The 15,888-nt window shown below is 44.9% G+C and overlaps 1 protein-coding gene across 1 annotated transcript in view; it reads right to left on the bottom strand.

The window, feature by feature from the left end:
• The window catches only part of LOC147123617 (uncharacterized), a 53,595-nt gene that overhangs the window by 22,544 nt on the left and 15,163 nt on the right, over positions 1-15,888 (bottom strand). The window contains exons 4-5 of the mRNA XM_086004785.1: positions 8,286-8,425; positions 3,164-3,304 (exon numbers count right to left, since the gene is read on the bottom strand). Coding sequence (XP_085860911.1) covers positions 3,164-3,304; positions 8,286-8,425 — 281 coding nt within the window. The remainder of the gene's footprint in view (positions 1-3,163; positions 3,305-8,285; positions 8,426-15,888) is intronic.

The raw sequence follows: 15,888 nt of genomic DNA, 5'->3' as shown, positions 1-15,888 counted from the left end.
CTGAAAGACGTCTTGTTGCAGGCACAACTCAGTGGAGGTCTGATGTAAACCTGAAGAAGTCAAATCTGAAGAATCTTGTAGCAGCCAGTCTTCAGAGAAGTGCTATTATAATGAGACCAGATCTGAAGAAAACAGATGAGGTTAATCCTATACCAGTCACACCAGAGGGGAGTACAGACCTGACAAGGACAAACCTTGATAGTCCTCTATGAAGAAAATATCAGGAGAGTCCTTTAGAAGTCAAACCTGAAGAGAGTTTGGCAGTAGTTAGACCCCATGGGAGTCCGAGAGAAGACCTGAAAAAATCAAACCTGCATGATTCTGAAGAAGTCAGTCCCCAAGGAAATGCTGTAGAAGTCAAACATGAAGTAGTGCCATTAGCAGAGACGGCTCAGGGTAGTTCTGTAGCAGTCAGACCTGGAAATGTCCCAGAGAAATCAGATCTGAATAGTCCTAAAGATGTCAGACTCTATGAGAGTCTTGCAGAAATCAAGCCTAAACAGGTTCCTGTAGCAGACCCACCTCAGAGGAGTCACATAGAGGTCAGACTCCATGAGAGTCCTACAGAATTCAAGCCTCAAGGGAGTCCTGCGGCGCTCAGACATCAAGGGAATATTATAGGTGGCGCCCCGCATGGGAATCTTTTTGATGTAACCTCTGATAGAATGCATGCATCAGTCGCACCTCTATGGAGTTCTGAAGAAGACCTGAAAAATACAAATCTGGAAAGCTCATTCGTAGTCATAGAAGATAAGCATCTCAGAAAAGACACAAAGAAAATAAATATGGGTAGACCTGGAGAAGTGAGATCCCAAGCAAATCCTATAGCTGTCAGTCCTAACGGGAGTCATTTAGAAGTGAGGTCTGAACTGAGTATTGGACATATCAGCTCTGAACTGAGTATTGGAGAAGTCAGCTCTGATTTGAGTATTGGAGAAGTCACGACTGAATTCAATATTGGAGAAGTCAGCTCGGATTTGAGTATTGGAGAAGTCAGGTTTGAGTTGGGTTAGACATGAAAGAAATTCTGGTTAAAGATCTGAAGAGGATGGCAAAAAGAACCTTGGAGCGATGCTAAGCAGGGTCGGCTTGAATAACTAGAGTTCAAAGGAGTGTTTGACCTATTTTTAAGTTTATCCTTTTGTGGATCTGCTTGTCATCATCCAACATAAGCTAAACACAGCTATTCTTGGAAAAGTATTAAAAAAAAGTAATATTTTTATATACATAACGGTATTATTTTCAACCAGTGTTTGAAGAGTTCATGCTCTATGATGTTTTGTAAGTCATTCTAAAATCAATATTAAATAGTGGGTAAATATTTTAAAAAGAAAAAATATAAATGGGTATGGGAAAAGGGCAGTTGAATGGGACTAGGTAGATAGCTCGTTAGAGAGCCAGCACAGGGGTGATGGCTAAATAGCTCCTTCTGGCTCCAGTGCCCAAAGAAACTTCATGACCTCAGACCAGTGGTGTCAAGATCAGTGAATGCATCTCCAAAAGCCATCTCTTATCAACTGCACCACTTGCCTCACAAGCTTCTCAATGCACGAATGCCCCCACCCCCCCAATCACTCACCTACCAACAAGCTGTACCAAACACGAGGCACACCTCACATTCTTAGCTTCAACTCACCCCCTTGGAGGAGATGGTGCAAGCCATTCTTGTCAGGGGCATGGCTGAGCCCTTGGCCAGCGGCGAGGCTGGAAGAATACAAGATGCCCGTACCCTCATACGTTATCCTCCTTCTCGCATAAACCTCATGCTTTTCCTCCCTCCCCTTATCACAGAATGAAAAATACCTCTAAAGATATAAGACTGAGCATGCAAGATAAATACATTCCCAAAACTAACAAGCTCAGACTAAACTCAAACATGACCCACATAAGATCAGCAAACAAAAGTGAGAAAAAGTGGAGAAATGGCAGATACAAATCCTGCAGGGAAAAAGGAAAAGGGGCTCATGGGATGAATACACAAAATTGCAGCAACATGTTAAAAAGGTAATCATAGAGGCAAAAGGAGACCTGGAAAACAAGCACAGCAGCTGCAGATAAGCATAAGAGTAAACAAATATTCAGTACCACACCAAGAAGGAAGTCAGAGATGAGGTGAGGACCATAAAAGATGAAAACAGGCTTGCAACTGAGGATGAGTACAAAATAGTAAATATTCTGAATGACTACTTTCTCCAAGTGTTCACAAGCGATGACATAAGCAACATTCCCTACCAACCAAAGACATCCCAAGTAAAATCAATGGGGTAGATTTGTGCCATAGTGTAAACCGGGTGATGGTAAATCAGCAGCCGATTTCACGTCTCTCCCGATTTTTAATTCCACTGACTTCAATATGAGGAAAATCATATTAATATCAACAGCACTAATTTCTAAGATCAAAAATAATAGTGATTTGGAGAAAAACAAGTGTTATAGACTACCACAATATATATGATCCATTGTTAGTTTTCAATTTAGTGGGGTATATAGTCTCATATGAACACATCTGAAAGTATTTATGTATTCACCAAAAGAATGCTAAAAAAAAATGCACCAAGTAAAGTTATACATTTTCTGGGGGAACATGCCTGTAGATCCCTCCCTATAAAATAAATTCCATTTATAATGCACAGTATACTGGCTTCTACAATTGCCACTACACCATATGTTGCAGCACCTGAGTACAGTTGATGAAAACAGGGTCAAACTGTCAGCATTTGGTTTTGAGTGTAAACATTGAAAAAGTTTTGGCAAAGCTTTCTCCACAAGGATAATCCCCATTAAAACTTTCACTGAGATTTGACCAGTGATTAAGCCTGATTGGTAAAATCAAAAGTGACTCACAATTTCTGCATCACCCTTGGCATAATCTGTCCAAAGTGAGGACAAACCATTACTACTGATGTAAGCATCCAACAGAAAATGAATTACCAGCAGAGGACATGTAAACCCAGTTGAAAACCATGGAGTCTTGAAGTATCCATAGGACAAGTCCTCCCTGGTATAATTTCTTATTGTAGACTGTTATAAGAACATTTATGTTAGAAATTATCCCAGGGAGGGCTTGTCCTATGGGATACTTCAATACTACATGGTTTTCAAGCGTTATCACTGACACGTGTGCACATACCACCTGAAAAAGAGTTGATCAGAATGACCTCACCTTTGCATCAGTGCCTGCTTCTTTTTTCTCTCCTGTCTTCACCGTTACTTTGTACAAAATGGCACCATCTGCTACAGATCCAGTCCTTGAACAGGCAGCTCGCGAGCTCGATGACGTCGGAAGTAGAGCACTCCTAGGGCGCTGAACATTACAGTGAATCAAAACTCATTGCATTTTTGTATAAAGTTATTTTGCGTCATGGTAATTGCTTTCAAAAACTATGACAAAATAATTTCAAGATAAGCATAGCCATAAGAGTATCACAAAGAACATGAGAAGGCCATTCAACTTATCAAGCCAGGTTCTTTCCACAGGCCAGATTCAACTTGCCCTATTATGAATTTTATCCAATGCATTTATTAAGCTGGGAGAAGATTCTGGGAAGTTTCTCCCTGCCCCCAAAACCCCAGGATATTTATCTAACTTTGCAACCTACAATATTTTATACCAGTCACTTTCCATGGCATGAATTCCTTCTTACTCGTGCTTGAGGCATGTCAGTTTTGGACTCATGCCTTTTAGTTCTGCGCTGACGGTACAGGTAAAAGAGGCTGTGTTATAAATCTCATCATCATAAAGAAACTACTCATGAAATAACACTGGACGGCCAGCTGGTGGCGCCGTCCAAGGAGTATAAATACGCGGGCGTGGGCCCAGATTGCCCAGGGACATTTTGTAAGACAGGAACTAGTGAAGTACAACTAGACCTCCATCTTCTGAAACAAGTTATACTCAAACCAAGTGCGTAGTGAGTTTTATTATGTCAGGCTGTTTATATCTAAGCCTCTCAGCATTATAAAGACATTGGCCCAGAAATTTGGGTCAGGGGCTTCCCGCGGGTGCAAGCCCCCTACCTGCACTTACCTTGCGCGCCGGTCATTGAGCTGTAGGGCCTCGTGGAATTCCGATCCGGGGCCTGGTCCAGCTGCCAGCGCGCAGTGCTTGCGTATCCCAGGGGCGCAGTTAGTTCGATGTGTCCCCTGGGATCACGTGGGCCATGGGGAACCAATCGGAGCAGGGAATGCTCCATTCATAAGTCTTGACAGGAAGAGCTGTCAAGACTTATAAATACTACGGCCCCAAAATAGCACAAAACCTTCAAATAATTTTTTTTTTAAATCACATTTTTTAAATAAACTATAAATTACATGAAATAACTATTTTAAACAATAATTTAAATTTTTAAAATAAATAATTTTATATTCTAACAGGGCTAAAAATAAACTTATCTTGCTTTAAAGTATTTAAAAATAATAAACCTGTGGAAAAAATGTTTTAATTTTAATTAATTCACCACTTACCTTGTAAAAAGCAGGCCTTACGCCTGCTTTTTACATTTCTAAATTCTGCAGACTTACCCTCACGGTAAAAAAAACCTAAGTTTGATGCGCACGCACAGCCTCCCCCGCGCACGCATTCCACCTCTGAACCCCTGCTTTCAGAGGAACGGAAGTGCCGGTTTCCCGTGCATGCGCAGTGCATGCAGGAAACCGGCACTTCCATCGGGCCTACGGGTGAGTACCCCGTGCGTACTCACCCGTGGAGACCCGAATTTCTGGGCCTTTAATCAGTGCATCCTCTTACTTTAACTTTTATTCAATGAAAGCAAGTTCTGTTCAGGCTGAAATCCCCAAGCCCCAGAATCATCCTTGTTATATTTCCCTCAACTTTGCCCAATGCATCAAAGTCTTTTTGTAGGTGGAAGGCTCAAAACTGCACACCGTATTCCAAATATGGCCTCGCTAGAGATCTCTATGAGGTTCAAATCCCTTGGTGGTAATTTTCATTTTTATTGCTGGGTGAAAAACGGGTGGTACAGGTAGACTACCCTTTATCCGAACTTCCGAAAACCGAAACCCTCTAAAAACCGAAGGTTTTTTCGGTCAGCGTAAGTCGTGCGCACGACATGACCAGAGTGGCGCACGACTTACGCTGAGCAGAGGGTCAGCATAAGTCATGCGCACGACCCCCCGCGGACCCCCCCGCGGACCCCCGCCGACCCCCCCGCGGACCCCCGCCGACCCCGACCCCCGCCGACCCCCCCGCGGACCTACGCTGAGCAGAGGGTCAGCGTAAGTCGTGCGCACGACCCCCCGCGGACCCCCGCCGACCCCCCCGCCGACCGCGACCCCCGCCGACCCCCCCGCGGACCCCCACCGACTTACGCTGAGCAGACCTGTTGGTGGAAATGCGGAACTTCATTGTATTCCAGGCTAGCAGCGACGGACAAGCCACGACTGCGGACCCCCCCGCGGACCCCCACCGACGCCGACCCCCCCGCGGAACCCCGCCAACCCCGACCCCCGCGCGGACCCCCACCGACCCACCTTCCGAAATCCGAAATTTTCCGAAAACCGAAACACGGCTGGTCCCGAGGTTTTCGGATAAAGGATAGTCTACCTGTAGTGACCCGGCAGCCCATTGTGGAAAAGAAAATCAGGAGAAGTGTAAATTGGGCTGCCGGGTCGCTATTAAATAGGAATATAGGAAAGGAGTAGACCATTGAGCCCTTCGAGCCTGTTCCGCCATTCAATGAGATCATGGCTGATCTGCGACCTAACTCCATATACCTGCCTTTAATACTTTTGGTTTGCAAAAAGCTATCAATCTCCGATTTAAAATTAACAATTGATCTAGCATCAATTGCCATTTGCGGAAGAGAATTCCAAACTTCTACCACCCTTTGTGTGTAGTGTGTTTCCTGATTTCACTCCTGAAAGGTCTGGCTCTAATTTTTAGACTATGCCCCCTAGTCCTAGAATCCCCAACTAGTGGAAATAGTTTCTCTCTATCTACCCTATCTGTTCCCCTTAATATCTTGAAAACTTCGATCAGATCACCCCTTAACCTTCTAACTTGTAGGGAATACAACCCTAATTTGTGTAATCTCTCCTCGTAGCCTAACCCTTGAAATCCGGGTTTCATTCTGGTAAACCTACACTGCACTCCCTCCAAGGCCAGTATATCCTTCCGATGGTGTGGTGCCCAGAACTACTTTTTTTTATTCATTGCTGGGATGTGGGCGTCGCTGGCTAGGCCTGCATTTAGTGCCCATCCCTAATTGCCCTTGAGAAGATGGTGGTGAGCCGCCTTCTTGAACCGCTGCAGTCCATATGGTGTAGGTACACCCACAATGCTGTTAGGAAGGGAGTTCCAGGATTTTGGCCCAGCGACAGTGAAGGAACGGCGATACAGGTCCAAGTCAGGATGGTGTGTGGCTTGGAGGGGAACTTGTAGGTGGTGATGTTTCCATGCGTCTGCTGCCCTTGTCCTTCTAAGTGGTAGAGGTCGCGGGTTTGGAAGGTGCTGTTGAAGGAGCTTTGGCGAGTTGCTGCAGTGCATCTTGTAGATGGTACACACTGCAGCCACAGTGCGCCGGTGGTGGAGGGAGTGAATGTTGAAGGTGGTGGATGGAATGCCAATCAAGCGGGCTGCTTTATCCTGAATGGTGTCGAGCTTCTTGAGTGTTGTTGGAGCTGCACTCATCCAGGCAAGTGGAGAGTATTCCATCACACTCCTGACTTGTGCCTTGTAGATGGTGGAAAGGCTTTGGGGAGTCAGGAGGTGAGACACTCGCCGCAGAATTCCCAGCCTCTGGCCTGCTCTTGTAGCCACAGTATTTATATGGCTGGTCCAGTTCAGTTTCTGATCAATGGTAACCCCCAGGATGTTGATAGTGGGGGATTCAGCGATGGTAATGCCATTGAATGTCAAGGGGAGATGGTTAGAGTCTCGCTTGTTGGAGATGGTCATTGCCTGGCACTTGTGTGGTGCGAATGTTACTTGCCACTTGTCAGCCCAAGTCTGAATGTTGTCCAGGTCTTGCTGCATATGGACACAGACTGCGTCAGTATCTGACGAGTCTCGAATGGTGCTGAACAGTGTGCAATCATCAGCGAACATCCCCACTTCTGACCTTATGCTCACAGTACTCCAGGTGTGGTCTAACCAAGGTTTTGTATAGCTGCAACATAACTTCTACCCCCTTGTACTCTAGTCTCTAGATATAAAGGCCAATAAAAATGAAAATTACCCTGACTAGTTTCAGCTTACAAGCAAATGTCCTTGAAATGATGATATTACATTAATTGGATACTTCACATTAATTGGATACTTTCAGCAAATGGTTAGTAATCACCCAATTCCTTTTTTCTTTCTCTCTTTGCTAAAGGACATCTTTCACCTTGTACGTGTTTCCTTTTCCTGTTCCATTGAGCATTCCCTCACACTTATCCACATTAAAGCCTACTTGCCATTTCTCAACCACAGTTCCAGTCCTGCTGAGGGCACTGGGAATATCGCCATTGAATTGCAACCACTCAGGATTGCATGAGAACGTAGATTAAAAACATTAGATTGAAATCCTGCAGCTACCTTCACATGGTCAGGGAACATTTTCAGAAGGATTTCTTTTCACTGAAGGAAGGTTGCTCGTCTTCCTCACAAGATTACGGGCTAGGATTTCCTCTGCCCGCTAGAAATACAGTGGGTCAGTACTTGCGCCCACCCACGTGACGTTGCCAGAAACCCACAGCATGTTTCTGGGCAGGGCCTCATTTGATATGCAGGATGGGTTTTCAACAGTGTTCCCGCTTTTGAGTGGCTTACCACCGCTAGGAGGGAGGGAAATATAGGGGGTGATTTTGGTTTCACCACCACCCCGATTATCAGCGCAAACGGAGCGGTAGTGAGATCAAAATTTCAAAAGAAAACTCATTGCTGGCATCTCGACCATCTGACGCGATTTTCAAAAGAGTCTCAATTTAAGCAGGAGCGTCATTATTTGTATCGGAGTCCTAAGATGTGTTTAGGATGCCCAACATAATTTTGGTCTTCCACTGGGCAGAGCGCAAGTTGCATGAATGCTTCTCCCGCCCCTCCCCCCCCTCCCCCCCCCCCCCCCAAAAAATCTTCCTGCCCACTGCAGGACCCTCTGTGGCCCCCGCCTCCCAACCGGGGTTGCCTTATCTAGCAGCAAGCCTAAGGCACTAATTCAACCTCAGGCTCCCACTAATATTTACAAAGCATCCAACCTAACCTTTTATGGTTTATGACACCCTCAGAACTGGTCGCTATTTACTACCATCTGATTATCTAGAACAACAAATAGTCAGAGGCTTACAGAAGAAGAGCGTAGCTGCAGCTGGTGTCCAAACTTCTTGGAATAGTAATCAAAGAGATGCGGGTCATTGAGTGGGTTGTACTGAGGGAAATTGCCCATCCGGTCATCCTTATATCTGCAGCCAGTGTCCAAAGTCCGTGCTGTAAATACAGAGATGTTGAAATTATATTTAGTGCTCTATTTGAGGTACTGGTCAACGTAGAAAAATAGGAACAGGAGTAGGTCATTCGGCCCTTCGATCCTGCTCCGCCATTCAATATGATCATGGCTGATTTCTATCTCAATACCATATTCCCGCTCTCTCCCCATACCCCTTGACGCCTTTTGCATCTAGAAATCTATCTATCTCCTTCTTAAATATATTCAGTGACTTGGCCTCCACAGCCTTCTGTGGTAGAGAATTCCACAGGTATTCTCATCCACATTCTTGCGAAAAATTCCTACGTGAGCTATTTTAATGAAGGTATTAAACTATTTAAAATGAATGACTTTGTTAAAGTACCGCACATAAGAATTTAACACAAGTGACTTAACGAGTGTACTAAAAATAGTGCTCAGTGGAATTTCAACATGATAGAGAACAAAGATTTAGTATTAAAGTATTGACCAAAGTGTACAAAAACATTCTAAAGTAAAGGAACTGGTGACTACTTTGTGTCCTTTCACTGTACTTTCACTGCGGAGACCCGAGTCAGAATGTTGATTGGGCCGATGAAGGATTCCTCAGAGCAGATTCAAGTGAACTCCCAAGACATGGTGGAGGTTTTAAATAGTTACTTTGCATCAGTCTTCACTCCTGTAGGCTGTGTTCCGATACCATTAATGCAATGTGCAATTGACACTAAAGTTGTAAATGTTAAAGTGAATGCAGATGAAATCTTGGAGAGAATAAGGGGTCCCAATTCAGAACAAGGGGCTGGTCCAAACGACATTTACCCGAGGGCGCTCAAAGAAGTTGGGACTGTGCTAAGTGAGCCTCTTGCTCATATATTTTATTGCTCACTGGAGTCTAGGATCATTATCTGGATTGGAGGGAGGCTCAAGTTGTACCGATATTCAAAAAGGGCAACAAGACCGAACTGGGAAACTATAGGCCTATTATTGCGATGGCAGTTATAGGAAAGTTGTTAGAAGGGATCAGTCGGATACTCTGTAAGACCACCTTAACAGAGAAGGGGTTATTAGGGACATGCAACATGGATTCTGGAAAAGGTCATGACTTGCCAACCTGGTTGAATTCTTCGAGGAGGTTACTAGGTTGATGGTTGATTGACATCGGCACGAGTTTTGCGGTGGTAATGGCAATGAAACAGTCAGCGTTCGCTGTCATTACCCCTCTGAAACTGACAGCAACTTCAGGATTTAGCGCAGCACAGATAAACGCGAAAATCCAGAAGTTGCGGTCAGCCATTCCCTGCTCTGCCATAGGTTGTGCTGTGGAATTCCCCAGAGCGGGCAATCAATTGAAATCACACTGAAGGACGAAAACTTCCCCTATTACACTGGAATATCACTGTTAAAGCCCCCGGAAAAAATTAAGCCTTGTTTAAAGAGGTGTAACTGGGTTTATAATGGCGTATTGACTGCTGAACAACCGTTCTAGCCCAGAAAATCTAATTTTATATTTGTGGAATGTCAAATTTTTCCATTAATGTGATTAAGAATTACATGGTTTTTAAAATAATATTGTTTTTAAAGTTGGTTTATGATATTTCTGCTTCTACCTTAATCCTATGTGTATGTCCCAATCTTTATTTCGCTCTTTGTAAAATGAATAAATAGTAAATTAGAATCTGTGCATTTTACTTCCTGGTTTGCAGTCGGTGATAATTCTTCAATGTGATTGGCTGCTCAGCCTTCTTGATAACATCACTGTTGCTGGACGCTGGAGATTCACTTGATTTGGTGCCAGATTCAAACAAAGGTCAGGAGAGCTGAAATCGATGCCACAGAGGTCACTAGATGTTTGTGGACAGCTTTCTTTGAGGAAAGCGGCAAGCGCCGTCACTTCACAGCTGACCGCAAATTCTGGGCCATTGCATATTTGGACTTTCAAAAAAGCTTTAGACAAGGTGCCACCTATAATATAGGTTACTATTTAAGATAGAGTCCTGTGGGATTGGAGGGCAGATCCTAAGTTCGATCAGGAATTGGTTGCAGTCTTGTAGGCAGAAGATTGCCATTAATGGTATTGACTCGACGTGGTTACTAGTGGAGTGCCGCAGGGATCAGCGTTAAAACTGTTACTCTGCACAATCTATATCAATGATCTGGATGAAGGCATTTGAGGTACTGTCCGGAAGACTGCAGCTAACTCAGAACCCTTGAAGGAAAAAAAAGATTACTGTTGAATCTAGATACGATGGGGGAAATGGAGCACGCCTGGCAGATTACATTTAATGTAAATAAATGTAGTGTTACGGGCATAGGTAGGATTAATGCTAAGCATGTGTATACCATGCTGGGCTCTGAAGTGTTGAAAGTGAAAAAGACCTGGGTTTTATAGTGCATGAGTCTCTAAAGGTTCATGACCAGTGCTGAGAGGCAAAAGCAAATAGAGTATTTAAATGTATAGCTAGGACAATCCAATTGAAACAAGGAGCACCATAGTGTCTTTGTACAAGGCCTTGGTTAGGCCTCGTCTAGAATACTAGACACAGATTTAAGGTAATTGGCAAATGAGCCAGACGTGAAATGAGGAGAATTTTTTTTGCGCAGCGAGTTATGATGATCTGGAATGCACTGCCTGAAAGGGTAGTGAAAGCAGATTCAATAGTAACTTTCAAAAGGGAATTGGATAAATTCTTGTGGGGGAGAAAATTTGCAGGGCAATGGGGAAAGAGCAGGGGAGTGGGATGATTTGGATAGCTCTTTCAAAGAGCCGGCACAGCTTCTGTGCTGTGAGATCCTATGATTGTATGAAATGTTTCGGCTCCACCCCGATTCCTCCCAAACCTGCCCATATTCTTCAGCTTAAGCTTTGATCCCTCCCTCTCACACAATACATCTCAGAACAACCCCACTTCCTGCCATCTCTGTGGGTCCAAGCCTACTCCCACCGCCGCCAACCCTGGTTCTACCTCACTATGCTGATTCCATGTCTTGATCCGCAAGTTGGAAGCACAGTGAGGGTGCTGCAGCGGTTTGGAAGTGAGTTTTTTAAGAACACATTTAGCTTCAGGACCAGCAAACCGACTAACTTTCTGACCACTGCTCCTCCCGCTTCTAACAATTAAAGCAGGGAAGCAGCAGGCTTCGTACTCAGGACGTCAGCTAATCTGCTAATCCCAATGCTGAGTGAGCCTGCGTCCCCTCATATAATACACCATTGCTGGTCTGCAGCAGCCTGCTCTTCGCCCGGCACGGATGCCAGCTAATCTGTCCTGACCCCCGACATGCAAAACGTTCCACAAAAGACTCCCACCTCCCTGACATCTTTCCACCTTTGGTTCTCAGGCCCCTGCAATGCTCCATCCTGTACCGGTTTCAGGTCACAGGACAAGATGAACGCCTGTCCCACTCTAAATTGGGCCTCATAGAATTACATAGCATGACATAGAATTACGTCGACATTACAACATGGAAACAAGCCGTTCGGCATAACCCGCCCGTGCTGCTATTTATTGTCCACACAAGCAACAGTCCTAATCCCATGTGCCTGCTCTATTCCCATATCCCTTCGTTTCCCTTTCCTTCAAACATCTATCTAAACTATTCTTAAATCTTGACATGGCCTCTGCTTCTATTACTAACTCTGGTAGTGCATTCCACAACCTCAAAATCCCCTGTGTGAAAAGGTTTCTCCTGGTCTCTGTCCTAAATCTCGTACATTAAATCTTTTATCTATGTCCCCTTATTCTAAACCCCTCAACCACCGGAAACAGTCTGTTTCTATCCACTCTGCCCCACCCTTTCATAATTTAAAAACCTTTATCAAATCGCCCTGTAATCTCATCTGTTCTAACTAAAACAACCCCAATTTATCAAGTCTTTCTTTGTATTTGAAGTTTCTCATACCAAGCAGCACCCTAGTGAATCTGCGCTGTACTCTCTCTATTGCGTCAATATTCTTACTACACTATGGAGCCCAAAACTAGACATACTATTCCAATTTTGGTCTTAAGTCTTTATATAGATTTATATATTCTATACCATTACCATAAAACTCACCATTCCATTAGCTTTTTTATGGCCTTATCCACTAGAAGTGACGCTTTTAATATCTTGTGAGCCTAAATCCCTCTGCTCTTGTATATCACCCAGCTTTCAAAGTAAAATTATCACTTTTATTTTTTTTACTAAAATGTATTGTCTCACATTTAGTGACAATGAATCCCATCTCCCACTTTTGTTTACCCATTCAATCATCTTATCAATATCTCCATACAACTTTCTTTGGTCCTCAGGATTATTTATTATGCCTCCTATTTTAATATTGTCTACATATTTAGACACTACTCCCTCTAACCTTTATCCAAATCATGGATGTACACTGTGAACAGAAGCCTCAGGCCCTGCTGTGCTCTCTCTCCTGCTCCAGGTTCACACCTCAGGCTCTGCCCTCCCTGCTCCATCTCCATCACAGTCTCGGACCTGCTCCCTTGGACCACAGAGCTCCAGCTTTCAAAGCCCCCGAGACTCCAGGCCCCTGCTCCAAACAAGGCCCATGCCCCCTTATTTTTCTCTCATGTGGTGCAGCAATTCTCAGATGATAATATTGGTCAGGGCTGCAGATGTGGTCCACTGCTCCCTCTCAGAAGAGTGCCATAAGGAGAAGGAGGAGAAAGAGCGGGAGACAAACAGAAAGACACAGGGCTTGATTTTGTCAATGGGGAGCTTTTGGAGGCGGGACTCCCACTTTTTGGGTTGTAGTCCCGCCTCCATCAACTTGTGGCCAACCCACGCTATTTTCCCTTGATTGACCTTGTTAAGCCCGCCCAGCGGGCTCAGCAGGCCAATTAAAGGACACCTGGTTACTGGTGACGTCAGTGATTGACATTTCATCTGTCAAGAGCTTTTGACAGATGAAAAATCAGCGTTCGACAGCTCTGTGAAGCTGTCAAACACTGACAATCTGTCTTCTAACTTGAGTCCTTCTACTCAGACTCAGTTAGAAAGCTCTCCAGACCAGAAAGCAGAGGCTGCAGCTTTTGACAGTTCAGCGGCCATTCTGCTTTCTGTGCCGGTGAACTGAGGGACTCCCGAGAACTGAAGGAAGGAAGCCTGCAGGAGAAAGTAAAGGTAAGTAAAACTTATTAAAACACTTTACACTTACTTCACACACTTACCTCTGCACACATGCACCCATCACTCACCTGCACAACGGACATCTCGACCCCTCCAACCCCTGCAGACCGACGATCCGCCTCGCTAACTTGGCGTGGTTTGGAGCCATCGGACAACCCACACTTCAGGGTGAAAAATAGGGATTAGTCAAAAAACTGCCTGTTAACTACCTGTTAACAGGCAGTTAATTGGCACTAATCCCCTTCCCGCCTTGGGGAGGCGGGTCCCAGCACAGGTCGGGTACCCGCCTCCTGGGACATTGGCATGGAGACAGGTTGGGGGCAGGATGGGTTCCTGCCCCCCGATTCTGCAATTTTCCCACCACTTCCGCCTCCAAACCCGCCTCCTCGGGGCTTGGAAAATCGAGCCCACAGAGTCAGAAACAATTAGAGTGAGAGAGAAACACAGAAAAGAGAGACACAATTTTTAGTTTTTCTGTCTGTGAGCAATATCACGTAGAGATTAGCTAGCCCGTGTTTAAAACTCCTGGGTTTAAAGGGGACCTGTCTTCGCGAAAAAGTATTTGACAAAACTGTGTGTGTTAGAGTTAACATCTGAGCCAAGCTGATACTGGCCACAGCACAGATTTTCCACAGCCAAACTCTTGCTCCAGATAACCTGGTTCAGCAAGCACTTTTAAGTCTTCACTTGCACATTTGTGTATAAATGATAAAGCTCCAGATGATGACACTGTCCAGGAGACAGCCCATAGGCAGGAGCAGTGTGCAAAACATAGAAGATAGGAGCAGGAGTAGGCCATTCGGCCCTTCGAGCCTGCTCCGCCATTCAATGAGATCATGGCTGATCATCCAAATTCAGTACCCTGTCCCTGCCTTCTCCCCATATCCCTTGATCCCTTTAGCCTTAAGAAATATATCCAACGCTTTTATGAATATATTTAATGAACTGGCCTCCACCGCCCTCTGTGGCAGAGAATTCCACAGATTCACCACTCTCTGGGTGAAGAAATTCCTCCTCATTTCAGTCCTAAATGGCTTACCCCTTATCCTTAGACTATGACCCCTGGTTCTGGACTCCCCGGCCATCAGAAACATCCTTCCTGCATCTAGTCTGTCCAGGCCTGACAGAATTTTATAGGTTTCGATGAGATCCCCTCTCAATCTTCTAAACTCCAGTGAGTATAAGCCCAATCGACACAATCTCTCCTCATACGTCATTCCTGCCATCCCAGGTATCAGCCTGGTGAATCTTCGCTGCACTCCTTCCATGGCAAGAACGTCCTTCCTCAGGTAAGGCGACCAAAACTGCACACAATACTCAAGGTGCGGTCTCACCAAGGCCCTGTACAACTGCAGCAAGACATCCTTGTTCCTGTACTCGAACCCTCTTGCTATGAAGGCCCACATACCATTTGCCTTCTTAACCGCCTGCTGCACCTGCATGCTTACCTTCAGCGACTGGTGCACAAGAACACCCAGGTCTCTTTGCACTTCCCCTTCTCCCAATCTATTGCCATTCAAATAATAATCTGCCTTCCTGTTTTTGCCACCAAAGTGGATAACCTCACATTTATCCACATTATAGTGCATTTGCCATGTTTCTGCCCAATCACCCAACCTGTCCAAATCGTACTGGAGTTTCACGACATCCTCCTCACAGCTTACCCTCCCACCCAGCTTTGTGTCGTCTGCAAATTTGGAGATATTACATCCAATTCCCTCGTCCAGATCATTAATATATATTGTGAACAGCTGGGGTCCTAGGACCGATCCTTGCGGTACCCCACTAGTCACTGCCTGCCACTCGGAAAACGACCCATTTATTCTGCTCTGCTGCTGGTATTCAGATTGATACAGAACCTTCTTAGACAGGTACAATAGCAAAATACTGCGGATGCTGGAAATCTGAAATAACAACAGAAAATGCTGGAAGCACTCAGCAGGTCAGGCAGCATCGTGGGGAGAGAAACAGAGTTAACGTTTCGGGTCGATGACCCTTCGTCAGAACTGGAAAAGGTTAGAGAAGTAACAGGTTTTTAAGCAAGTGTGGGGTAGGGACAGGGAGGTGGGGAGGAAAGGGAAAAGGGAAGGTCTATGATAGGATGGAAGGCAGGAAAGATTAAAAGACAAAAGGGATGATGGTACAAGGCAAAAAGAGAAGGTAATGGGACAAGTTAAGAAACAAAAGATGAGTCTAGATGCTGTGTAAATGGCGGTGGCAGAATCGTCAACAGCTGCCATGTGAGAAAAAAAAGGGAAAAAAATATAGGGGCCGAGGTTATAGTCTGAAATTGTTGAACTCGATGTTGAGTCCAGAAGGCTGTCAAGTGCCTAATTGAAAGATGAGGTGCTGTTCC

The sequence above is a fragment of the Somniosus microcephalus genome, chromosome 2 (assembly GCF_052327205.1).
Source record: "Somniosus microcephalus isolate GS21.2 chromosome 2, FLI_Smic_1.0, whole genome shotgun sequence".
Classification (NCBI taxonomy): domain Eukaryota; kingdom Metazoa; phylum Chordata; class Chondrichthyes; order Squaliformes; family Somniosidae; genus Somniosus; species Somniosus microcephalus.
The sequence above is the reverse complement of the archived record's forward strand: the minus strand, read 5'-3'. Positions and strand labels throughout refer to the sequence as shown.